At 26.1% G+C, this 27945-nt stretch overlaps 1 protein-coding gene across 1 annotated transcript; it reads right to left on the minus strand.

The window, feature by feature from the left end:
* Positions 1–365: 365 nt before the first annotated feature.
* On the minus strand, positions 366–27945 carry LOC107447561 (glycosyltransferase 25 family member). The gene is made up of 13 exons (XM_087167577.1): positions 27599–27945; positions 25550–25778; positions 23680–23744; positions 22144–22213; positions 18492–18699; positions 17222–17341; positions 17046–17128; positions 15333–15439; positions 14380–14454; positions 13547–13604; positions 11907–12034; positions 1758–1961; positions 366–798 (listed from the first exon to the last, which is right to left on the minus strand). The coding sequence occupies exons 1-13, from the start codon at positions 27787–27789 to the stop codon at positions 636–638; spliced, it is 1701 nt and encodes a 566-aa protein (XP_087023703.1). The 5' UTR covers positions 27790–27945; the 3' UTR covers positions 366–635.

Below are 27945 nucleotides of genomic sequence, written 5' to 3' on the forward strand. Positions count from 1 at the left end.
TTTTTTCAACAACCATACAAAATGGCCTCTTTTGGAATATTTATAGATATCAATAAAGCTTATAATATATTTTCTTATTAATTTAAAAAAATAGAAAGTTTTGGAATAAAAAAAATTATGATTTTAGAATATTTAAAAGAAGAAATTCTTCAAACTGATAACTTTAAATAAGACTTATTTCATTATTTAGCAGTAATACTTATTTGCTTACTTAAATAATACACTAAGCATTTTACAGGCACTTTTTACCATAACTTTCCCAATTTTAGGGATTTTCTTAAAATATGCAAAAAACAGAAGAATATTTAATTAAATTAGGTGAAAAATTTGAAAATCTAGTTGAGTTGGCAGTTATGCATTGGTTGTTTTTTTCATAAAGTGACTATATTTGTTTTTAAGAACTCCTTCAATGATATTGGATGATATAAAAAGTCATTTACACAATCAAAATATTCATTACGAGATTTCAAAATTCCCAATTAAAAATTAATTTCATTAAATGATTTTAATTAATTGACCTATTGACTAGAAAAATTACAATAAAAATTAAATTTGGCTCATAAGGTTCAAAATAATAAAACATGTACATATGGCACGTAACTAACATAAATGAGCAATAAAAAGCAAGAAAGAATTCAAAGTTCATCTTTGACAATAACGGATGATACAGCTATATCAGAATCTTCTGTGTCACTAATATAGTCAATGTCACCAGTATAATGAGTTGGGTAAACTAGCAAAGGATGAGCAGAAAATGCTCGTAAATTTCGTTTGGGATAGTAACCTTTCCAAGACTCCCTGAGAAGAAAGACAAAAAAAAAGTTAGCAATAATTTCATAGTTTGTATAACATTCCATAAATGAAATAAAATACATTTCAAAGCACAAAATATCTCTAAATTTTTACACACCTTACCATGCATTACATGGTCTATAAAACACATGCCTGAAAATCTTTTTAAAGTCTTCATTAAAAATGAAAACATATTAATATACCTGCGTGAATGAAACTATCCATTTCAAGAAATGTATTACTGCTTAATCTTTCTTGTTTACCAGAAAGATATAACGGAATAGAATAAAAAATTAAGTAAGAACAAAATAAACTTAAAATATATATATATATAAATCACAAGTTCCAACATTGATGAATTTCTTTAGAGATGTTTAATTTGAGTTTTAAAATGATAATGAATTTCTTTAGAGGCGATAAATTAGAATTAATTGAATGATTTTACTCTCACTTTTACATTTAAATATCATGTTTATCATTTTTTAAGCTCAATTGGAGTAAACTTTTATCGAATAAAAATAAACCTGATTAGATGAATAAAAAAAGAGTTGCATAAGGTAATATAAATCATTTAATCTGCATAAGCTTTCAAAAAATTTTGCTTTTAGTTAGCAATTTAGAGATAATTTAAACCGTATTTTAAGGAATTTCTGATTAAATATTTGCCTTGATGGGCTGTATGGATAGAATAACCAGGCCAGAATAGGGATTTGTACTTACAGTAGCATTTGCAGAGCAATGCCACTACATTAGTACAATTCAGATTTTTTTTTAAAAATTAATATTCTAAACAGTTCTAAAAAATATTTTAGTGCTGCTTTGATTTTTAAAATTTTTTTTTAGTTCGACTATACAACACTGACTACTTTTTTTTTCTATACATATGTGAGACAATGTTTGTGTCTCTCTTCTAAACATTGAATAATGTAAATAAAAAGTTCAACAAAATTCTATTAAACACTCACTCTGGATGACGATCAAACATAATAGGGAGAAATTCATCAACAGGAACTAATTTTGGCAAAGGATTTGCAGCTATTAATTTCTTGGCCCCTTCCAGAGTAATTAGATAGCAAAGAGTCCAGTAAGAGTAATCAACATGAACTAAATTTGAAGTGCCCTGAACATAAGGCTCACCATCTTCAGACAGTCGCTTACGACCTAAATATCTAAAAGAACAAACAAGACGGTATTGAATACGAAATCAACAGATATAAGTTCTTAGAAACTTACTGTGTCAATTAATTACATAAAAACATTTTTCATACATTCAAAATAGCCGTGCTTACAAAACAACTCTATAGTTTGTCTATCATACCTGCTAACATTTTAAAATACAAATTAGATTGATTACGTTAATAAATTATAAGGAACAAAAAAGAGCACTGCAACAGGGAATTTTTTTAAGGAAATAGGAATATTTCTTTTCAAAATATATTTTTAATATTCAGCCCTGGTAACAGCAATGTTTAAAAAATAATGAAACATAAATAATTAAAAAACAACTCTATAGTTTATACCTGCTAACATTTTAAAATACAAATTAGATTCATTATGTTAATAAATTATAAGGAACAAAAAAGAGCACTGCAACAGGGAATTTTTTTTAAGGAAATAGGAATATTTCTTTTCAAAATATATTTTTAATATTCAGCTCTGGTAACAGCAATGTTTAAAAAATAATAAAACATAAATAATTAAAAAGCAACTCTATAGTTTGTCTATCATACCTGCTAACATTTTAAAATACAAATTAGATTGATTACGTTAATAAATTATAAGGAACAAAAAAGAGCACTGCAACAGGGAATTTTTTTAAGGAAATAGGAATATTTCTTTTCAAAATATATTTTTAATATTCAGCCCTGGTAACAGCAATGTTTAAAAAATAATGAAACATAAATAATTAAAAAACAACTCTATAGTTTATACCTGCTAACATTTTAAAATACAAATTAGATTCATTATGTTAATAAATTATAAGGAACAAAAAAGAGCACTGCAACAGGGAATTTTTTTTAAGGAAATAGGAATATTTCTTTTCAAAATATATTTTTAATATTCAGCTCTGGTAACAGCAATGTTTAAAAAATAATAAAACATAAATAATTAAAAAGCAACTCTATAGTTTGTCTATCATACCTGCTAACATTTTAAAATACAAATTAGATTGATTACGTTAATAAATTATAAGGAACAAAAAAGAGCACTGCAACAGGGAATTTTTTTAAGGAAATAGGAATATTTCTTTTCAAAATATATTTTTAATATTCAGCCCTGGTAACAGCAATGTTTAAAAAATAATGAAACATAAATAATTAAAAAACAACTCTATAGTTTATACCTGCTAACATTTTAAAATACAAATTAGATTCATTATGTTAATAAATTATAAGGAACAAAAAAGAGCACTGCAACAGGGAATTTTTTTTAAGGAAATAGGAATATTTCTTTTCAAAATATATTTTTAATATTCAGCTCTGGTAACAGCAATGTTTAAAAAATAATAAAACATAAATAATTAAAAAGCAACTCTATAGTTTGTCTATCATACCTGCTAACATTTTAAAATACAAATTAGATTGATTACGTTAATAAATTATAAGGAACAAAAAAGAGCACTGCAACAGGGAATTTTTTTAAGGAAATAGGAATATTTCTTTTCAAAATATATTTTTAATATTCAGCCCTGGTAACAGCAATGTTTAAAAAATAATGAAACATAAATAATTAAAAAACAACTCTATAGTTTATACCTGCTAACATTTTAAAATACAAATTAGATTCATTATGTTAATAAATTATAAGGAACAAAAAAGAGCACTGCAACAGGGAATTTTTTTTAAGGAAATAGGAATATTTCTTTTCAAAATATATTTTTAATATTCAGCTCTGGTAACAGCAATGTTTAAAAAATAATAAAACATAAATAATTAAAAAGCAACTCTATAGTTTGTCTATCATACCTGCTAACATTTTAAAATACAAATTAGATTGATTACGTTAATAAATTATAAGGAACAAAAAAGAGCACTGCAACAGGGAATTTTTTTAAGGAAATAGGAATATTTCTTTTCAAAATATATTTTTAATATTCAGCCCTGGTAACAGCAATGTTTAAAAAATAATGAAACATAAATAATTAAAAAACAACTCTATAGTTTATACCTGCTAACATTTTAAAATACAAATTAGATTCATTATGTTAATAAATTATAAGGAACAAAAAAGAGCACTGCAACAGGGAATTTTTTTTAAGGAAATAGGAATATTTCTTTTCAAAATATATTTTTAATATTCAGCTCTGGTAACAGCAATGTTTAAAAAATAATAAAACATAAATAATTAAAAAGCAACTCTATAGTTTGTCTATCATACCTGCTAACATTTTAAAATACAAATTAGATTGATTACGTTAATAAATTATAAGGAACAAAAAAGAGCACTGCAACAGGGAATTTTTTTAAGGAAATAGGAATATTTCTTTTCAAAATATATTTTTAATATTCAGCCCTGGTAACAGCAATGTTTAAAAAATAATGAAACATAAATAATTAAAAAACAACTCTATAGTTTATACCTGCTAACATTTTAAAATACAAATTAGATTCATTATGTTAATAAATTATAAGGAACAAAAAAGAGCACTGCAACAGGGAATTTTTTTTAAGGAAATAGGAATATTTCTTTTCAAAATATATTTTTAATATTCAGCTCTGGTAACAGCAATGTTTAAAAAATAATAAAACATAAATAATTAAAAAGCAACTCTATAGTTTGTCTATCATACCTGCTAACATTTTAAAATACAAATTAGATTGATTACGTTAATAAATTATAAGGAACAAAAAAGAGCACTGCAACAGGGAATTTTTTTAAGGAAATAGGAATATTTCTTTTCAAAATATATTTTTAATATTCAGCCCTGGTAACAGCAATGTTTAAAAAATAATGAAACATAAATAATTAAAAAACAACTCTATAGTTTATACCTGCTAACATTTTAAAATACAAATTAGATTCATTATGTTAATAAATTATAAGGAACAAAAAAGAGCACTGCAACAGGGAATTTTTTTTAAGGAAATAGGAATATTTCTTTTCAAAATATATTTTTAATATTCAGCTCTGGTAACAGCAATGTTTAAAAAATAATAAAACATAAATAATTAAAAAGCAACTCTATAGTTTGTCTATCATACCTGCTAACATTTTAAAATACAAATTAGATTGATTACGTTGATAAATTATAGGGAACAAAAAAGGGCATTGCAATAGGCAATTTTTATTAAGGAAATAGGAATATTTTTTACAAAATATATTTTTAATTTTTAGCACTGGTAACAGTAATGGTTAATAAATAATTAAACGAGGTTAAATAAGCAGCTCATTTTTATATAGTAGATTATAAAATTTTCAGTAAAAACTGGTTAAAAAGGTAGGAAGTTTTAACAGAACAGATTATATTTTAAAAATAAATAATAATGATCTAAAACATTAACAACATTTAAAACATTATTTGGAAACAGTTTTTCTAATATTAAATCATTAAGAAATTATTTAGAGTAAAAATTTATTTTTTAGGGATATTTTAAAATTGTACACAATTTTAAAAATTTTAAGAAATAGCATAATAAGGGAAAATCTCCAAGACAAATAGGGAAAGTTGGGGCTTTTGATCAATCATTTCAAAGCAGTTACTTAAATCTATTTTTATGGAATTTTCATAAGGCAAAACAAACCTGTTTTTGGGTGGTACTACCTATTTTGCATCATTTAAAGAATTTTCTCAGTTGTAGAGTAAATAAAGTAACCACAGCATGGTTATTTAAAGAAAACAATGCTTATTTAAAATAAATAACTTTAATTAAGTAAAAAGACAGTATATGGTATTAACCACCTAGTAAAAAGAAACCACATGTTTTGTAATCAGTAAAATATTAAGAAGCTTTTATGGGGCCTTATAAAATGTTCTCTCATATTGTAGTATGTTATCAGACACATTGCAATAAAAACAATAAGCAAATAACATGAAAAGAAAATAACTCTTAGCAGAAAAATCTGTCTAAATTATTTGTTTAAACTTGTACACAAAATATTTAACATTTACAGACATTAATATTTATTTTTAAAATCCCTATCACAAACGAAGTAAAAAATGTATATATTTTTAGGGTAGTAAATTAGAAGCAAATAAGAAACAAAAATGCTATTAAAATCTATCGAATCAAAAGTGAGAAATGAAAAACATAAAAATAATTTTGATAGCCAAGTGAAACTTAGAGGTGTTTTTAATAATCGTTCGTTCTTTAACAATCCTAAAGATTTGGATGTTTTCAGTTAGTTCCATCTTCCTCAGTAGTGATTTATTAGATTTTAATGTCATTTTTAATTTTTTCTTAGAAGAAATATTAATATTTACTAATGTGTATACCTTTTCTTATTTTACTTTTAAAAAGTTGACTTCCTTTTTGATGCATGAATGGCGATAATTAGAAAACATGCTGTATATTATTTCTAATGATTATACAATGGCTCATCTATTAATACAAAAACTACACAATTATATGAAAAATAAGTCGCTTATAAAACCTTAATTGACTTTCAATGTAACTTTCTCAGAAGTAAAAATGTTATCAGAAATATCCAATAAATGCATAAACAATGGAATACACATTTTACTTCAAAAACAATGTTTTTAGATTATGAATTATTTCATAATTCACATTCCTTTTTATTGTTACAATACAAGCAAAGAGAATTGTTATGGAAAGAATTGCTTCAACCTATCACGCGAAGAAAAAAAATTTCATAAGCAAATCAAATACAAATAGTGCTTTTTCAGTGCTCCTCTTTTAAAAACAAAATTAAAATGCAGTAAAAAATCTTTAGAACGCAAACCTTGAAACTTGAGGCTTAGTGCCTGATTAAAGTATAAATTAAAATTTCCAACTAAACTATAGAGTTGGGTAAAAGGAATAATCTAAGTGATTCAAATTAATAGAATCAGTTCACTTTGGTAATATTTACAGAGTTAGGTATACTTATTATTTACAGACAGAAAAATTCAATTTTTTTAGAGCATTAAACTAAATAAATTTATCGATTTTGGATTACTTAGATATTGAAATTATAACCTCTTAACAAATGATAAAATAAATATTGCAAAAAGCTATTTTTCCTTGTTCAGTGACAGAAATTTCTAAGCTGAAATTTTCATTGTTTATATTTGAAAAAGTCAATATTGTTTATGGAGAATTGCTTTTATAGAATTGCATTATATAGATCTCTTAATGCACAGTGTGCCAAAAAGAAAACGGACTACACTGAATAACTTTGATCGAATGATTAGATGATCAACTTTGCTCTGGGAATCAATTTTAATGGTTAGAGGGGGTGACCTCAAATATGCTAATCAATTAAAGCAGACAATGTTTTAAATTACAAAATCAGACACAAAAACGGACTTTCTCAGTATAAACGTACCTTTTTTTCCAACGAATTCAGATTTCCAACCCCCAAGACATAGGGGGTAGCCGCAATCTGGGTAAAATGGTTCCCATAGTTTTGTCAGGATGGCAATCTTAAGTTTGGACCCCTTAATGTCAATTTTACTTTTTGCGTATTTCATCATATTTCCGAAACTTTTTAACAAATTCAAAAAATGTTTGCACACAATTATAAAATTCATTTATTTAAAGATTCCATACAAAAATAAATTTTATTAAATATTTATTATTGTATTTAATAACAGTTGAAAAAAATTTCAATTGTGAGATATAAAATTTTTTATGTCATCTTAAAGTATGTAATTTTATAAGGTAAAATACTAAATTTGAGCAAAATCGATCGAATAGTTCCTGAGAAATTGAATTTCTTAAAGGTCAAATACTTCTTTTTTTAAAGTCAAAATTTCTTTTTGTGTCTGATTTCGTAACTTAAAATACCATCTGCACTTATTTATTAGCATATTTGAAGTGAACCCCTGGTGCCATTTAGATTGAGTCAGTGCCGGATTTAATTGTGGTGGGGCCCTAAGCTACTGAAAATGATGGGGCCCTTATAAGTTCAATTCAATTTCTATACAAAGTAAATTGTCATTTTTTATCGTTGAATATTAACATTATATTGTTAAAAAATTTGATAATATTACTTGATTGTTAAATCTATTGATTGTGATGGGATTATAATGTAGAACCTTTCTTTTATTGCACATATTTTTTTAAAGAGGAAAAAAATGTACCGCTGAGTAAAAATTTGGCATGATGGAAAAAGCATTATATATTTAATAGATTTTTTTTTGTTATTTACAATTTTAAATTTTTTTTTGCGAAATTTTTTTCTCCATAGTTTTTTTTTTTAGTTACATTTTTCATTGCTGCTCAAAATTTATATGACTTAGGAACAGGAAATTACGAAGGTGTGCAAAAATTTGACTCAATTTTGAGTTTTCGACTATCAATGTTTAACACCGTAGCCTTGTAATTTTTAACCCAATCCAGAAGACAAGGGAACAGGATCAGCACTCAGAGGTTATTATGGTTATTAGAGATTACTCAAATTTGTTATGGGAACTTATCCTAAGTTCATGTCTCTAAAAGTGATGACTCTAAATAGTTTGAAACTATTTACAGTCATCATAAATAGTTTCAATTTACAATTTTAAGAAGTTGTTTCGACTTTGATTTAAAAATTTATAAGCCTTATTAATTAAAAAAATTTAGGAGCCTTATTAACTTTATACACACAATAACAACAAAAATCAAGGAGTTAAAAATAGAAACAAATATGATCAATAAACAATAAAATAATAAGCTGATGATGGAAATGAATTCTGTGTAAGAAATATAATATTTTACAAATTAAACATTTCACATTTAAAGGAAACCTAGAAAATTTGGTCACACAGGAGGTGTGAACAATTTTTTTATATTTATATTTAAACATTTGTTTCGCTGACGATGACTTGATTTCAATGCTCTATCAAACAAAATCACATGTTGTTTTGGTCTATTAGCAGTCAGTAAAATTAAAATAAAATTACATCTGTTATCTCAACTTCATCCAGAATAGAATCAAGAATTTTGGCAGATAGGCCTGTCAAAGAGGGAATTGAATAGTGGCTCACCATTTAAATAAATGAACAAAAGGATCACGTAATATTTTTTAAAAAAAAGCTAAATAAAAATATTTATTTCTCTCCATTTAGTTGAATTGACCTTAATATTCATTTTAACAATGCTGCTTCAGATTTCTTACTTTTCATCAGTAAATAACTGTTAGATTTGATGTCACTTTAAACAAAATTTTCGCATATTTTAGATAATTACTTATTGCGTTGTTGATTCTTTAAATACTCATCCTTCGGAACAAAGTGGGTCAAATTATCCTTTAATAAGAATGTTTGAACCAGTTCTTTAGCTCTTAAAAATTATTTTTGAAACAAATCTTTAAATTTGTCAGTTTGTAATTTAAGTAAAAAATATTGATGTAAACGGGAGGAAAATATTATAAGCTATTAGGTAATTAATAATTTCAACTTTGAAATTTATTATGTTAAAAAATGTGTAAATGAAAAACTGTGCAAACCTTCCAAATGTTTTCCCTAACCACAAAGTTGATTTAATAAAAACATTTACTTACCGCCAAAGGTGAAAAATTTATGTCTTCTTAATATCCTATGAAAATTTTGATATCGAAATTCAAAGTTCACGGATTCATGTACGATTGATTTGGAAAATAACAAATAAAATAAATAACAACAATTAAACAATTAGGCTAGTTGAAACATTTAGGATAGTTAAAGGAAAAAAAGCTTATATAATAAATTAGAAAAAAATATCGAAATTTTGTAAAAAGAAGAAAAAAATCAGAATTGCACGAGCACCACTTCAATGACAATGTGACACAGGGAAATCTCGAAACACAGTGTCCCAAAGAAATACTAACAAGACCCTCTCCCTATTTACAGCCCTAGAAATTTTTTGTTCCATGCAATTTATAACCAGAAATCAGAAAAGGGTGTTTCTGTGGATATCAGATATTTCCAATGTAAGGACAAAAGAGCCTAAGGCAATTTAAAGAAGCTGAAAACATTTTCCCACAGTTTAAAGTGAGACAGCTATTTGACAACTCTATGGGTGGTATAGCTAGGAAAGCAGGGATATTTTCATCAGTTGAAAGAGTGTTTTATTGCTCATTTGGTCAGAAAAGTGAAGAGTAACAATTATCTTTTGTTAAACAATTCGATTAGATTTTCAAAAGCATACGAAAAAGTTAAAAAGAGAGAAAAAATGTATTTAGGGTCCCAACTCCGAATAAAACTTTAAAAAATAAGTTTAAAGAAAGTAGGATCTGGGGGCCCTTGCCATATCGGGGCCCCAAGCTACAGCTTATTTAGCTTATACGTAAATCCGGCCCTGGATTGAGTCCTAGAATGTAAAAATCTGATCATAAGAACAAAAGTTATTTAGGATGGTCCATTTTTTGTACACTATACATTGAAATTTATAATGTGAAATTTCACTGGAAGTTGAAAATGCATTGAGTTATTGAAACTTGAAACAAGTGATTGAAAACTTAAAAGAGTTTTTTCTATAATAAGAACAGGCATAATACGATTAAATAAAAAAAAAAAACACCTCAAATTTTTTAAGTGAAATGCCTGTTTCAAATATTTAAATGGAAGTAAAATATTTGCAGCAAAAATGGAAACCTCTGACAAAGTCATCATACAATCGTAAGTAGTCAGAAGTTATTTATAGGAGTTAAACATCAATAAATTAATAGTGCTTCCAAAATAAAAGAGTATTTTGAATAAACATAAACTATTTTTTAATTTACACCCTTAAAATCAAAATTGCAACATATCATTCCAACCCCATGGTACTATCCATGGTAGTAATGGTAGAAAAAGAGAAGGAAAAAAAAAAAAAGAAAAAGAATGAAACAATTTAAGATATTTCAAAGTTACATAAAGGAAGATTACTCTTTAGCCTTTAGATTATCAGTAAGACAAAAGTCTGTTTAACAATCTTCTGTTTCAAAAAAGGGTAGTTATAATGATTGGGAAAAGAGATAAGTTTCTTTAAAAGCAAAAATATAATATGAATTAAGTACAGAAATGGACACTTTATCAAGACAAAAAACACCATATACAAACCACAAATAAAGAAAATAATAGACAATTTATTAAAGCAAAAAAAGGTAACATAAAATAAGAGCAAATAAAGTACACAAATGGACAAGATTTTACTTTATTCACATTGGTTTTTGTTTTTTTTTATCTACGAAGCACAAAGTGTACCTCATCCTCTTTTTGGAGATAAATTTCCTTCACTCTGAAAGATGAGTTTCTACATGGAACTCCTACATTTTGTTTAAAAGTTAAATTCTTTCAAAATATAAATTGACTTATGAGATTCAAGGTTCAGAGATGGAAATTCCTTCAGATTACATTCAGTCGACATTCAATATAATGAGCCCTGTTGTCTAAATGAAAATGGGCATAATTATGTGAGATCTTTACCATGAGAGACCAAAAACAATATGGAAATTTACTCAAATACTAGACTAATTTTGTGAAAACAATGTTATATTTCAATAAGAGTTGAGAAACTAACAGAATAATTGTTAAGGTTGCATTTTTTTGTGCTAATCAGTGATCATAGCCTCTGCTCACTAACTTAATTTTTGTCACAGAATTGAAAAGAAACTTACAGAGTGGACTTTATGTATCAGTAATCAAAATAGAAGGGAATCTGCAATGGTAGGTAGAACAAAAAAATGTAGATTGTATGTAAACTTTGTATGTAAAGTGTAATTGAATTATGGTTAATAGAAAAAGAATTAGCATTGAATTTGATATTTTTACCAAGGTTATGAAATTGCCACTATTTATCAAAAAATTAAGTCATAGAAATTTGATTGTAAATCAAAATAATTATATAGAATGTCTTGAGAAATTCATAATGAATCCAATATAAATTAATAAATACTTCTTAAAAATAAAACTAACAAATGTTTAAAATTTCATATAACTACAGTTATATTCAATGAATCATAAATCAAAATATGGATCATAAAAATGCAGAACAATCAGCAATAATACTTACATTAAATCCCAAAGTAAACCAATTTTTTGTGCTTCTTTTAACAACCCTTGAACTTTTTTTCTGAAATAGGGTTCAAATCTCAAATCATCTTCTAAAACTAAAGCAGTGCGGTGCTGTTTTTCAATCATCTGTGGAAAAAAATTCATAAAATAAACAATAGTCTAAACTTATAATCATATTTTTATGAATACATGTCAAAATTTTAATACAACTTATATGTAGGGTTATCAGGAATTTAAACACTGTACTGATTCAATAAACCATTAAAAGACAACATAATTTGCTGAGAAAGAACAATTAAGAAGAAATTTATAAAATATAGCTTTTATCTTTGAAGATCCAGAGAGAGGAACAGTTTAGTTCCCTGAAAGCTTATTCTGAGGGAAAAAAAAGATGACAGAAGTGTGCAAACAGGAATAAAATATTTGATAAAACGCATAAAAATCAAAATGTTTGAACAAAAACACTTAACTAACAAAAATAATTTTAAAATTGAGAACAGAAATTTGCAAATTATTTTACTTTATCCTATTGGAGAACCAATCGAAAAGAAGAATTTTCAAAGTGTAGTTTCGTCATTTTAATCTATAATTTGATTGCAGCAGTTAACAATAGATGGTAAATTTTACTATCTTTAAAAATAACATGAACCAGCATTGTTAAGAATGTTTTAGTAACAATATTTGGAATGCAACTAAGCATTCTTAATATTTACACAGAGAACGTTTATGTTTACATTATAGTTAAACATTTACAATGTCTATGTTATAATATTTGTAAGTTTCATTTTATATCTAATTAATGATCGTACACACAAACTAAATGATTGGTTAATAATAATTGGTTAACATTTTTCATGTATAACTAAAAACAGTTTTTCAAGTTGAATGTTTTTGTATATTTTTAAGTTACAGTTTTATGCCCAATTATTGTAAATTAACTGTCTTAGAATAGACGACTTGCGGTAAAGGGCAAAGTTAGGAAATTTTACTACTGGCTAGTCATAGCATTTTTTAAGGTGGTCACTTTTTCCAAAATTGAAAATTTTAAAAAATTAAAGAAAACTGTTATTATTATAAATATAAGGCATTTCTTTTGAAGAATTTCTCTAACTAGGGTAAACACTGCAAGGTTTACTTCTAAAATGAATTTTAAGAGACAAGCCTAAAATAATGAACTATTAAAAAGTATTCATAATATTATTATATATATTTATCTAAAAAAAATTAATAATAATTTGCACATGGGATTAATATGGCACATAATTTGCACATGGGCACATAATTTGCACATTTTTAAGGAAAAAAGTGATGGGTGACTAGAAGACAATTTTTTAACAACTATTTGTTGCTCAGAAATATTAAAATTACTAATATACCTTCATATGTAACTCTCCCATGTATTAAAAAACATGAACTGATACATGATATTGAAAAACATGATATGACTCTATCTAAAACCTAAAAAAATTCATAACTATTGCCCACTTTTATAGAAACACATTTTTTGATGAGTAATAAAATTAAATAAACTAAACAGATAGATTTTAATAGCTGGATCATCTTTCTGAACTCTTGAATTTGATTTAAAAAAATTACAAAAGTATATTTTTATTCAGGGGGGGGGAATAAGATACTTACATCTTTCCACAGATAATAATGACTAAGGAAGCAGCCAATTTCTCCTCTTGTCAGAGGTCTGAAAGAAAATAACAGATTATCATAACAAAATAGGTTTTTTTTTTTAAAATAAATTTAAATAAAAATTAATACTAACATTTATTTTTACCTCTATTGTTAATAAAACTCATTTCAAATCAAAACTAAAAAAATGGGCCAGTTATAAATATAACTAATAATTTTTCATGATAAATACTTCTTGAGTATTGAACATTATAATCTAATTTATGGGAACATAAAGATTTTCATTTTGCTTTATTTAATAAATTAATTAATATGAATTGATTTTTTAAAATTTATATTTCTTATTGCCTATGCTTGACTTTATTTATAATTTTGCAATTTATTTTATTTTTGAATAGATACTTAAATTTTAAATAAATTTGTTATTTAAAAATACCAAAAATAAATGATTTTTTTGTGCATTTTGTAATTTAAATATATTTTTAGTACATTTTAAACAGTAATTTTTGTTGATCGAATTTTTCATAAAATAATGCATTATGCATTAAACTTCCTAAATTTAAAATAAGTAAAAAAGATAAGTGGAAAAATTATCATTCGTTTTATTTTAGTAATCGACAATTTGCTTTAGAACACCTTCTCCAGACATCAACTACACTAAGAAATGAAAGGGTGAGTAGTCTGGTTTTCGCTTTATAAGATTTCTTACAAGTATTACTCGGTGAAATTTTTAAAAAAATTTAATTCTTTTTTAAATAATGGAATCAAATTGAATAGCAACAATTTAATCCTTGAGGTAAGTGGCATTTTTCATTGAGACAACATCGTACCTTTTATGATAAGGATCAGCATACTCTGGAAGCATCTTGATTCCCATTTTCTGTATGAAAGTATCATTTAGTGCTCTGAAATAAAAAAATATATAATTTATAAAGTGAAGTAAATATATGAATAGAATTAGAACAATAAAATAAAACAAAACTAAACAATAACAACTATCCTCTGCCACTTAACAATTTATTTGATTAACAAATTCTCTCATTCCTCTGGACAAATTACTAGTGACAATATTTACCTAAATTTAAAATCTAATTTAAAGTTAGACCAATGGATTTACCTAATTATAACTTTTAATTTTAATAAAAAATAGATTAATGGCAAACTGGATTTTGCAAAATTTTGGAATAAGGAGCAACACCAAAAAATATTTTTTAATAAACTTAAAAGTTTGTTAGTATAAGAGTGTTTACCAAAGACCCTTTAATGTGATATAAATTCAATTTAGTCAAAAGTTCAGATCAATGTTTTTTAAATTGTAAATCGTACATGTACAATGTCTTTTCCTCAAACCTAATTCCAACTGATTTTTTTCTCTCCAGTTCTTCAATTCTTATAGAGCTTAATTTTGGCAGATCTAGATTAAGAGTACAGAATTCTCATGTGCACTTAAAATTGATAAATACAATATTATCAGACTTTCATTTATAAAATACTATTTATTATATTTTCAAAAGTAAAAAGGTGAATAATACTATCATAAATTCAAATTCAAACGATATGATTACTTCAACTTCTTAATTTCAAATTAAACTTTCAACAAAAAAGTTATACATCAAATCATGCTAAAAATATTATTTACAATCTAAACAAAACTAGTTATTAAATGAATGAAATAATTCAATCAAGACATATTTAGTTTTAAGAAAATAATTTAAAAACTTTTATTTGATAAAATATATATATAGGAAAATTGAAAAATAAACGATATAGATGAGAGACTAACTTTCCATCGACTGCTTTGAAAAGATTAGCTTGAATGCCCATTTCAGTAAGGGAATTTAACATCCTTTGTTTTCTGAGAGGGCGGCGTTCCAAATTTATTAAATAAATCTGAAAAATAGATATTTATCTTGATCAAAGTACATCTCACTTTTTAAAGCAAAACTTAAAATATATGCCTCATAAAAGTTTCTTTTAAAGCTTTATTACCAAAGAAAATAAAAATGCCAACAGTTTGAGTGCTGAAAACTCAAATCAAAACTTTAGTTTTAAGCAATGCATTTTGTAGAATTTTGTGGGGAAGAACTGACTGAACTTCAATGAATAATTATTTAAAAATATTTAAACATTAATTTTTTTAGAAAAAATTGGCAGTTTAACATTATTTCTTAAAACTAGATGAATTATTAAAATTAGTAATTAAATATCCAATTTAATTATATATTTTTATGCACCAAATCAATAATGGCGTAATTTTTTTCAATAGTATTGAAAATTCAGGCCACAAATGCTTTTCAGTTTAAAAGAAAAAAAAGCTGTAGCTTTTCTTCTTATTGACATTTTAAGCCATTCTCACAGTCAGCACAGAATGTGGAGATGAAGATAATATAATCTAATATGTTTAACAGCAGCCATAAAAATAGAATAATACTAGAAAATTTTTATTTTGTCGAACGAAATAGCCTGAAAAAAACTTAATTATGCCTAATCTTAAATTTCTCATTTAATTTTATACATTTAAGATTTTGAATCTATTTTTTTAAATTTTAATTTATTAGAGTTGCTTTAAGATCCAATAATTAAAACCTAATTTTTGTGTTAGTAACCTTAACAAAGAACTAAACAGAATTCTAGAAATAAATGTTTCCAACAGGAATAACAACTAGTTTACAGCGTTTATTTCTAATGCTGTTTTTTTTTTAAACATTTTCCTTGCATATTATCATAACGATTTTCATAAATTGCTTTAAATTTCATCTTTAAATTTTCTCATAATTTTATAAATAAGATCCTACTTCTATTGTTATATTAGGAAATAAAAATATTCCACAATATTCAAATTTAGAGATGCGCCAAATTGTTACTTAAAAAAGGAAGTGAACATTCAGACAATCGATTCCTTGAACATCATAGATAGTTTTTAAGATTAATCAAATCAATAAAATTATTTGTATAAAAAGTAGTACATCTATGAATTTTCAGGAAATATACATTGTACACAGCTAAACAAGGGAAATCTGGATTAAATCTGACAGTTTCTAGGTCGAACATTTTAGCTCCAACAGACCTTTGAACCTTAGCTACCTGGTTTTATCCCACTTTCACCTAATTTGTGACATAAACTTAAGAAAATATTGTAGAGCTGCTGCTAAAAATGTTTGCATTTTTTCTAATAATTTCCAATAAATAATTTTATAAATAAGAAAAAGAAAATTAAGAGGTCAGTTAAATATTCAGCACAACAGAATATTCAACATAAATGGTCAAATAAAAGAACATATATTTATTGTAATTTTATTCAATACTTTAAAAGTTTAATGTCTATTTCAACTTTAGAGTGAATTCAACAATTTTGTTCTAATAAGTTAGACTAAAATTATTCATAATATTTGCCAAAAGAAACTACTTTATGCCATGTAAAATTGAAATACATAAAATAACACAAAAGCTCTAAAGTAAAATACTTTATCCAATGAGCAATCAGAACTCAACATACCTGATCAAAACCTAAATTGCTCCACTCTTCTTTCCGAACAAAATGTTCCAAATTTTTCGATACTGCAACTTTAGAAAGTTCAACTAGATAAAATAAGATTGAAAATAAAATCCAACAACAATAAAGTAGCTGCATAATTGAGCAAAATATAGATTGTAATTAACAATCCATCATACCAAGCATCTCTATTTTGAGATTCAAAAGCTGTTCCCGATCATCCTGTAAGGTGTTTTCTTTTTCTAAAGGAGTCATCATATAACCAAAAGGTTCTTTATTTGTCACAAACATCTTAACACCTACAATATAGTAAAGTAAACAGTAATAAAATAAAAAAATAAACCAAAAAATTATAGTTGTATAATGAATAATTTATTACTAATTCATGCTTATCATTTAATAGACTTTTAAAAAACAGTACCTATCTTCCAATAAAAAATACGTTTGCAGCATAATTATATTTAAAAAAAATTTTTTTTTCTATTTTTCTTCTAGTGATGCACACACAATTTGTTCATCTACGAATGTAAAGGACAACGAAAAACCATGCCAAAAAAAAGGTTAACTGAAACTATTTAATTTTGAAGATTTTACTTTAGCAACCTTATCAACGTGAAAGTTAAATAATTTATCTTTATATTGTTTGGCTTTAACAGCGAACTTACAATAATACTGAATGTTTAAAAACCCTATTTAGATACGCAAATGAACAAATTTTTTATTTTATTTTTTATCTGTGCCACAAGCTTTAAGCTCAGTACTGTGTTAATGGTTAAGTGACATATTTTTCCTAAAAGAAAACTATGATGAGACAATTAGTAAATATTAAAAATAGAAATTAAATTTGGAATTTATTTACAGTAGAGAACCGATTATCCGGAACGATAGGGACCATTGCTATTCCGGATAACTGATTTTTCCTGTTTTCTGAATCGCTACAAAAAGCCGTTTTTTTATCGTTAAACCCAACTAAAAAAATATATATATTTGGAAATTATCTTAAAAAGAAGAAAAAACGATGAAGTAATTCACTAATGATTATTTCTAAACTGATGGTAAGGTAAAGATCTTTCAAAAAAGAAAGAAAAATCCTAAGAAAAATCCTAAACATCTTTTTAAAAAAATCGCGGGAAAATTTATCGAATTTCGTTCCGGTTTTTTGGTTTTCCGGTTTTCTGATTTCTGGATAACGGGTTTTGTACTGTATTTATATATATATATATATATATATATATGTGTGTGTGTCTGTGTGCGTATGTGTTAGTAAATGAATCTGTCTATATGGTTTGATAAAAAAATATGGCATACAACTTATTCAGCACTAATTCTACTTAAAATTAATATTTTTATGCTTATTTTATAATAAATATTCCTTTCATAATAGATTACCAACAATGAAATTTTATGACTTTTTAAATGAATGGTGAAAATTATGGAAACTGAAATTACCAGTTGATCTGGCAGAATAGGCAAATAAAATAATGTCATCTACTGGTCCTGAAAAGCCTTTAACTCTTTTAGGATCATATGTAAGATGAAGAGATTCTTTCTTTCTAAGATCAATCAAAACAGCAGAGTGAATCATTGGCACATCAAAGCATCCTATTTTTTCTCTCTCTAATATTGGCAAATAATCATCAGTCCTTTTGTAGTAACCCTGTAGTAATTATGTTAAAATTTTAATACAAGACCATGGGATAAAATTAATTTACACATCAGAAAATAAATAAATTTTTGTATAGTCAGCCATTTTTATTTTAAATGCTTAATGGTGAGATAACTGGAACTAGGCAAAACTGCATCAAAGGTACATGATTTTAGGTTATGTGAATTATTTTCTATCAAACTACAAATCTTACAGTTTAAGAATATATCTGAGAATTTCAGAGTAAAAAAATAAACTTTTATTGAAAATACCCTTACCTAAAGTCAATACAAACATACTGCACACTATTCGGCATTGTAAAATTAAATCCAACTTTAATATAATTGGAAATATTTATATTAATAATATTATAATTAATAATATTATAATTAATAATATTATAATTAATAATATTATAATTAATAATATTATAATTAATAATATTATAATTAATAATATTATAATTAATAATATTATAATTAATATTTTTCAAAACTGAAAATTTTCAGTTTACAAAGAAGAGGTAGCTTTCCGAGATGTCATACTTATGTCTGCACAAATCTTTCCACTAATTAGGTATTCAAACTAACACTTTACATACTCAACGCAAGCAAATAAAATGGAGTTGTAAACTACGATTGATGCAAATATTAAATAATTTGGAGGAAAATTTTCAGCATAACCTTAAAGTCTTGTACTCCCGAAGGGCTAAAATTTAAAAAAACAAAAAGGTGTTAGTTTTTTATTTACATAGCACTAAAGCAGCACAATGGGGACAGTTTGAGAAACATCCTTAATGATGATTCAAAGACACACCATCACAATTTTGCTCCTCTGCAGAGAGGACGGCTGCCTGCTTTGGTAGTTTGATGACCTACATGTGTGAAATTGAGCACTTTATGGCAGAGCAGTTAAACAAGGACCGATACCTCGTACCCTCGGTCCTTATGCAGGCTGATCGGAACGGTCACTTACCAGTCGGCTTGACTTAAATGTTTTGATAAGAAATGCTTATTTATAATCAGTCCACTGTGGGACTTAAGGAAACAAAATCATTATATAAAACTAAAAGAAACCACAAAAAATCTAATAAAAATGTAGTAGGCAATGTAAGCCAACAGTGACCATTTAATGCAGCGTCTGTGAATAGCAGCCTTCCTGTCCAGAATTAAGAGTAAATAGTAAGTATAATAAAAGAAAAATAAAAAAAATCTGACAATTTTAACTAAACAAACCTCATGGTTAATTGTTTAACTATGTATTTCATTTTAAGAAAGATTAAGTCTTTTTTTATGAACAGCACCAAAAATTTTCCAAGACTTGAATGAGAAATATTAAAAACTATTGTTTTTAAAATAATTTAGTTACAACTGCTGCAACTAAACCAAAATAAAAAAGTTGGAATACACATCAAAAGTTATAACAGAAAAATTTTGGCATAACATGATGCATTCCAAATGTTTATGATGACTCATCTTTTTATCCGGCTATTTAAAATATGCAAAAATGCAGAATTTGGATAATTTTTCTTTAATTCATCATGTTTTTTCTATATCTTTTTTTCCAGTTTCAATTATTTTCTAGTATCTTAGCATGAATGTCTAGTAACAGCTGAATAGTATAACTGCCTGGTAACAGCTGAATAGTATAAATGCCTGGTAACAGCTGAATAGTATAAATGCCTGGTAACAGCTGAATAGTATAAATGCCTGATAACAGCTGAATAGCATGAATGCCAAGTAAGAGAATCTTATGTTTTGACACGGTCTGCAGCAAAGAGAATGATTTAGATAACCTGTCCTTAGAAAAAGCAATTTAATAATTGCATTTGACATGTTTGCTCGTTTCTTCCAATTTTTCATACTAAATCTTGAAATTGATTGAGAAACTCAGAAGTTTTCAGAGATATAGATGTGCAAATATCTATAGATATAAAAAAAGAAATGGCTTACACAGGGCCAGGAATTGAATTTTAATTTAGGTATTTTATTAGTTTCCCCATAAAAAGGGCACTTAGAGTTTTGAAAGGCAGGGGTTTGTCCAGACATTTTGTGAAAGGTCCATTTTTGTAAAATTGTGAAAAAATTACTAGTAATTTGTGAATATAAAATAAACGTTAAGTCACTTTCCTTCAACCAGGGTCCTGCTTTTATGAATTTGAGCAAATAGGGTCTGTTATTGCAAAAAATCTTTTTCAAGGAGTTTTTAAATTGTAAAGATTATGCTCAACACTGTAAAATTATAATCAAAAAAATTAAATTTAAGAATTAAACAGTAATTGCAGCTACTAAATTAGCAGTGTAACATATAAATATTTGGTATTTAGCCTATACAGTTGAACACAGAATATTAATTTCGGACGAATAAAGGAAGAAGCGTCTGCCAAAGACAAAATTTAGTTCATTTACATATGTCTTTCTCCCCCCTTCCTTCTTGGGAAGGGTTTATTCGCTTAACAAAACAATAATGAAGATAAACAAATTTGTGAAGGGTCCAATTAAAAGATAAATTATTTTGTGAAGGGTCCGTTTTAAGTTAAAATATTTTGTGAAGGGTCTGTTTTTATGAAAAGATATTTTGTGAAGGGACTGTTAACAGATCCAATTTTCTTCTAAACAGATCCCTGAAAGGGCACTTATTTAACACAGTAAAAATTTATCAAAATGTGTAATATTATGTAATAACTGAATTTGATCCTCAAAAATGTTTAAATTACCCTTTCAAACTATTTTAATGAATTGTTTTTTAAAAAGTAATTCTCACTCATTATCAAAATAAGAATAAAATCTGTATTTTATAAGAAATAATTAAAGGCATGCAAAAAAAACAGTCCCCGTGCAAAAAAAAATATAATAATAAAAAAATTAAAACAATAATAAAGTAAATTAATAAACTAAAAAAAAAATATTTATTGAAAAACAACTTAAAAGCTTTTTTCTGTAATTTTAACTAAAAATTATGAGAAACAAACATTGAAAGGTGCCTTTTTTTCTTTGAGAAAAAAATTGTTTAAAAAATAATTTTAAAATTACTGAGAAAATTTAATAATATACTCCTGAAAAAAGAGAAACTTAAAATTTAACCAATTGAGAATAATGCTGACAAAATAAACATTTGCAATAGTAATCAGAAATAAACCTATAAACACAGATAATTTCACCAGTGTGTAATTATTATTTAAACATTGAATAAATTTTTTTTAAATGGAATATGAATAAAAAGGCAGTATTTTTAAGGGAGGGCAGTTTGTTTATACAAAAAAAGCAAAGAGAGTCCCTCATAAGGCAAGCAAGGCCAGCTGCCCATCTTAAAACGCCTAGGGAGAACACTGGTTTTATTGTCAATCATTAAATATTCATTCTCAGTGAGAACTTGCAATTTGTCAGGACAATGTAAATTTTTTTTTTTTTTTGAAACAATAATTTTAAACAATAACAATAAAACAAAATAACGAACCTGTTCTGTCATACCGCACCAATAGTTAGAATAAGCTCCTAATGTTTCAAGAACAGGTGCAATTACAGTCCTAAAACAAAATGGAACATTTAATTATTGTAAAAGAGATGATAATGAAAAATTTTAATTAAAATTATTTAACTTAATTTTTAATTAATTAATAAAATTTATTAACAAACTTTTTTAATAACCAGATTAATCACTATTAAAATGCTTGTTTACTTAACACGAATTCGAAAAAATATTTCCTTTTCATAACTCCAAAACAACATTAAAAATTTACATCATATCACATGAATAGATTATGCTTGTCAAATGCAGCGGCAATCAGAAATTATAATTTGTTATACAGCTTAAAGTTATTAACAAACATAAATGAAACTAAATTTATCGATTCACGTTTGGTACAAAAATATCATATGTAATATTGCATTTTTAAAAATTGAATTTTTATTTTATTTTTCATTAAATTATCATTAATTTATGGGTTTCATGAGACGAAGAACTTTCTGTGATATTACTTAATACAAAAACATCAATTGTAACAAAATTAAGTCAAGTTCATTTCTAATATTCACATGTATAACAAATTTGTTTCTTTAGTATTTCTATGAAAAAGATATAAGAGCAGATAAAGTAAAATAAAGCAAAAGATAGAGTAAGTCAGGGTTGGCAAGTTTTTGACACATGACGGTTTTTACCGGTTTATACCATGGTTTTTACCGTCATGTCAAAAACCCCTCTGTCAAAAACGTCGAAAACTGTCAAAAACCCATAGTTTTGGTAAAACTGTATTTTTATTTGAGTTTAACTGCTTATAATTTAAAATTAATTCCTTTTAGGGCAATAAAATTAGAAAAAAAGTTGTTAAAAGATATTTAAGAACAGATTCTTGCATTTTCCCAACATGATTATATCAAAACATACTATTTGAAGTAAAATATTAGGATACTAAACAAAATTTTCAACATTTCCAAGCATCATTTTGTTTGGCATATTACATTACTGAAGAATGTCAAGTCATTCTTGACTTAGAGTTTGTTAGTAGTTACAAGTTTTGAAAGTTTTGTTTAGCTTATTTCTAATATTTAAGAAATGCCAAATTTTAAATTCTTTTTTTTAGTTCTTGAATTTATTAATAGTTCCAAGCTTTTTTGTTTGTCTGTTTACTTCTAACAATTAAGAAGTGCAAAATTTTGAATCCTTTGCAAATCAAGCTATAATGATAAAAGTAAGTATCACTATTTTCAATAAGTTTATTACAATATTTCTATATGAATGTATATCCTTCAATAAGAATACATGTATATATAGTTACAAAATCAATAGCAATCATTTACAACATTCATTTATAAAGGCAATTATGTGAAAATAATATATTGTCCGCTATATGCCATAAATTAAAGAAATCAGTAGGTTTTTAACAGTTTTTACCGGTAAAAACACGGTTTTTACCACTGTCATGTCAAAAACTAGTTTTTGACGGCAAAAACCCAACCCTGGCTGTAAGTTATACTTTTTTTTTATTATACTTACTTTTCTTCTTCAATCAATAGTTTCAAAGTAGCATTGTTCACTAAAAATACATCAGCATCTATGAACTAATAAAATTAAAAACATTAGACAATGGTAACAATGGAAACAAAAATACATACTAGATAAAAAGAAAAAAAATTGACACATACACATGATAATTTCACTGCTTATAAAAATATGTCAAATAAACATGAAAACATTATATATCTGTAACATATTTACAAATTCTGGCCTTAATATAGGGCTATAAAAATCGACAAAATTTTCTGATACAGAATGTAATACACATGCTATATGTTGTTTCTTTACCCATCATAAAAATTTTTTTAAAGGTATTTTAAAATCTTATGAGATTTAGCACAAAATCTTGTCTCCAGCCTATTACCTTTTATCTATTACCGTTAACTAATGAATACACATGGTAAATAATGAAGATATGCACAGATGGTGGAATATGTTATTTTATTTTAAGGTGGGCATTTTCTAACTTTTTTGAGATTAGACTACCAAGAATAGGAATCGTGGGAGGTTTTGCCTCGCTCCCTACCTCCAAAAAAATTCAAGATATTTTAAGTTTATTACTTGATAACACCAAATAATTTTCTTTTAACTTTATATAAAATGCCTTCTTTTAAGTAAGATTCCTTTTATAAAGCACAAAATTAAGTTAAGCACATTAGCCTTTAAAAAGATTTTACAGGCGATGAAAAAATTATTTTTCAATTTTTGTACACTACAGTAGCGTGATCAGTAAATTCAGATGCTATAGTAATTGTTAAAGTAATATTTCATCTGCGTAAAAGCGTATGGAACTGTATACATTGGTCATTATAATGATGGTCATACTCATATAGGTCATGATGTTCATCAACAGCATAGACCAGATGAATCAGATTATAATTTATATTAGAGCCAATATTACTTAAAAATTTTAAAGTATTATCAGATTTTTAATAAAGATAAATTTCATTGTAACAAACACATTAAAGGCTAAAGCAGTGTATGCACCCTCTTTGCCCTTTTTAAAAATAAGCCTCCATCCCTTAAAAACACTACCTTTTTATTCATATTCCATTTTGAAAAAAATTAATTCTCTGTTTAAATTATAATTACACGCTGGTAAAATTATTTGTGTTTATAGGTTTAATTCTGATTACTATTACAGATATTTACTTTGTAAGGATTATTCTCAACTGGGTAAATTTTTATATCTTTCTTTATATCATATATTTTTTTGAGGGGGGCATTGTTAATAATTTTTTTTAGTGCTTTTAAATTTTTGAACATTTTTTTTAAATAAATACCCGATTTTTTTAATCACCTTTATATTCTTATTAAACAGAATAAACAGATAGATATTGACAGTAAAAAAAAAAAAGATTTTAGACAAGAATTTATAACTTTATATGTGTATAGATAGATATCAGGGGGTTAACCCCTGGTTGCAATCCCTAAGAAGTTCAATCATAGAAGTCAAACAAAGAAGATAATCAAGTCTAGGATATAATAATAAACATAAATGTATACTGTTTTTTCTTTAGAATATCAATTTTAAAGCGAGTGTTTGATGTTCAAGCAAGACTTATTAAATGTTGGCGATTTCTTCTTGAAAATCAAATGAATACATAGTAAAATGAAAGAGGGGAAACTTAATGCATACAATATAAAATGAAAAAAAAAAAATTAAGTGATAATGGTTTTACTACAGTGACTATTATTAACCATGAAGATAGAATTTAAGTAATCATTTACTTAAATATACATTAATACATTATATAATAAATTATGTAATTTTATTTCAAAATTCTAATATGATCAATAAATCAAACTGAAATGCAACAGCATAAATTTAAAAGACAAAAAAGCTTACGAATATATAATCAGCCCATAATTTTCTAGCTGCTTTCAGTGCACTCTCTTTTAAGCTGATGATATGATCAAAGTGAAGGGGAGACCACTCAAATACACCACTTCCATCTGGAAAGGTTTCAGGGGAATCATCAAGAATGGAATCTACGGAATGATAACTACTCTCGTGTTTATCAAGCCATGTTTTAATTATGTTGACAGAATCATCAACATTATGATCACTCCTTATCCTAAAACATATAAGCTCAATAAATATAAACATAATGGATCTTTAGAAAAATATTTATTAGCATGAATATAAAAAAAAAAAATCCAATTTCAGTAATTACAGTTTTTTTTTTTTTTTTTAAATTTTAACACAATCAAGAATATTTTTTTTCTTTATAATCACAGAACATTTTTATAATTATAGCAATATGTTTGTCCTCAACACAGTATTTTGTTGTCCTTGTGGCCCACTGTCAAAAAATGGCAGTATTTTTTTTTAGTTTACTTTCTTTGAAAAAAATTTATGCATAGAGACTGTCGTTTAGTATGTTTTTAAAAAATTTTCTTTTATTTTGACAATGAGGTAGAATTATAGTTTTTGAAATCTATACATAAAAAAGTATAAGAGGATAATTTAAAAATTATTGAGGATAAAATTCACTTATTAACAAACATTACACATTTTGTTACATTTTTACGATGCTAAGTGAACCCTTTGAAAGGGAGCCCTTATGGTGTTCCCTTTCAAAACTCAAAGTGCCCTTTCCTGAGAGGAAGTCCCCTGCCTTTCTTTTTATTCCTAAGCAAAATTAGTGCTTGTGCTTTAAATAAATGTAAAAAATTTATTTGTCAAATATTGGCACAGGAACTGATATTTAAATTTTCAACACTTTCTAGCTGTTAAAAAGATACCAGTGTAAGAAGGGTATCAAAAATTAATTATAACACGAGAAAATATTTGTCACTATTCCGAAGCAGTGATAAAATAATCGCTTTTCAGTGTTTTCATCTCAGAAAAAAAATGGGGGAGAATTTCTCACCCTTTCTCAAAAACAGGGTGAGATTTCAAAAAGTTAAGTGAGATTTCAAAAATTTAAAAAAAAAACGTAAAGAGACTTGAAAAAAAATAAAATTTCTTTAATTATGATGCATTTTTAACATCTTCTAATTTTTAAAGCATTGAATATTTTTGCTGCATCATCCTATGGAAAATGTTCTACATCTACTTTTTCATCAGCTATTCTTAGGTTGCTCAAATGCGTATTTGTTTCGTTTTGATCGCTTCTACCCACATTTGTTTCATTTTCATTTGTCCGTTTCGGAGTAGAAGATATTGGCTTTACAAGGTATTTGTCCATCTTACATTAACGAGCAAAAACTTTTAACGTCTTACATGAAGAAACCTTACCTACGGTAAACACGTGGTTGCAGAGAAATGCGTTCTGAAAGAGGTTCCATGGTTCTGAAGGATGGTGTTCTGTTGTTCTTAAAGGTTCTGAACAATACTGGTAAATAGGGAATGGGCAGATGTTGAAAATAATAAACAGGGATAATGGGGCAGATGTTGAAAATAATAAAAGATTCAGGAAGAAAAGTGAAACGGATTTTATTCTAAATGGCGCGAAAGAGAAATTTTTTTCAAAATGCGAGAAATTCGCTAATTTTGAAATTTTTTTATAGATTGCGCGAATTTCTCGCGGTAATCATTTTTTAATGCGAGAATTTAAAAAAATATGCGAGATTCTCGCGTTCTCGCGCTGTAGTGAAAACACTGGCTTTTAGAATAATATTAACGATAGGCAAAATCGCCGATTTTTTATAAGCTTTCTTTAAAAATTTTGTACGAAATTCTTGCACCACATCTTAAGATGAAAATTTTACAATAAGAATTAACATAATATCTGAAAAATTAACTTTAACGATATCAACACGATTGTCATAAGTCTTACTTTTTCGTGCAGAATCATAGAAATATGTTTTACATAAAAAATATAAAAAAATAGCTATTAATTTTTATACTTAATCAATCTATAATGACATAAAGATCAAAATACTTTTTTACCATAGGGATATCCTATCGCGTGGGTAGTCGAGTTGTTCTAAATATGCAAAAAAATAAGGCAGAGTGTGTGCCTTATTTCGTATTAGTACTGTTATTAAAACGGTGGGCAATAATGTGTCATTCTGTATTCCGGCATGACCAAAAATAATATAGGATAGAGAGATTGTGATAAAAATTAACAAACGCAACATGTGTAAATAGGTGGATCGTTTTGGCACAGTAGAAAAAGATACTTTTTTTTATTGGTCAGATGTTATTCATTACTGTCATCCGCCTTAGAAAAAAAGCATAGAAAAAAGTTAACAGAAAATAAACGATAAGCTAGCAATTGAAAATTCTTTTGCCTT

The sequence above is a fragment of the Parasteatoda tepidariorum genome, chromosome 7 (genome assembly GCF_982258835.1).
Source record: "Parasteatoda tepidariorum strain Cologne lab strain chromosome 7, Ptep-v5.0, whole genome shotgun sequence".
Taxonomy (NCBI): Eukaryota; Metazoa; Arthropoda; class Arachnida; order Araneae; family Theridiidae; genus Parasteatoda; species Parasteatoda tepidariorum.

What these genes read in the sequence shown, in the direction of transcription:
- LOC107447561 (XM_087167577.1), bottom strand. Translation starts at nt 27,789, where the DNA reads ATGTTGCGTTTGTTAATTTTTATCACAATCTCTCTATCCTATATTATT. An exon ending in TTCAAAGCAGTCGATGGAAA is followed by an intron (nt 14,455 to 15,332) that starts GTTAGTCTCTCA and finishes TTTTTATTTCAG; the next exon opens with AGCACTAAATGATACTTTCA. An exon ending in ATTATTATCTGTGGAAAGAT is followed by an intron (nt 12,035 to 13,546) that starts GTAAGTATCTTA and finishes TTTTTTCCACAG; the next exon opens with ATGATTGAAAAACAGCACCG.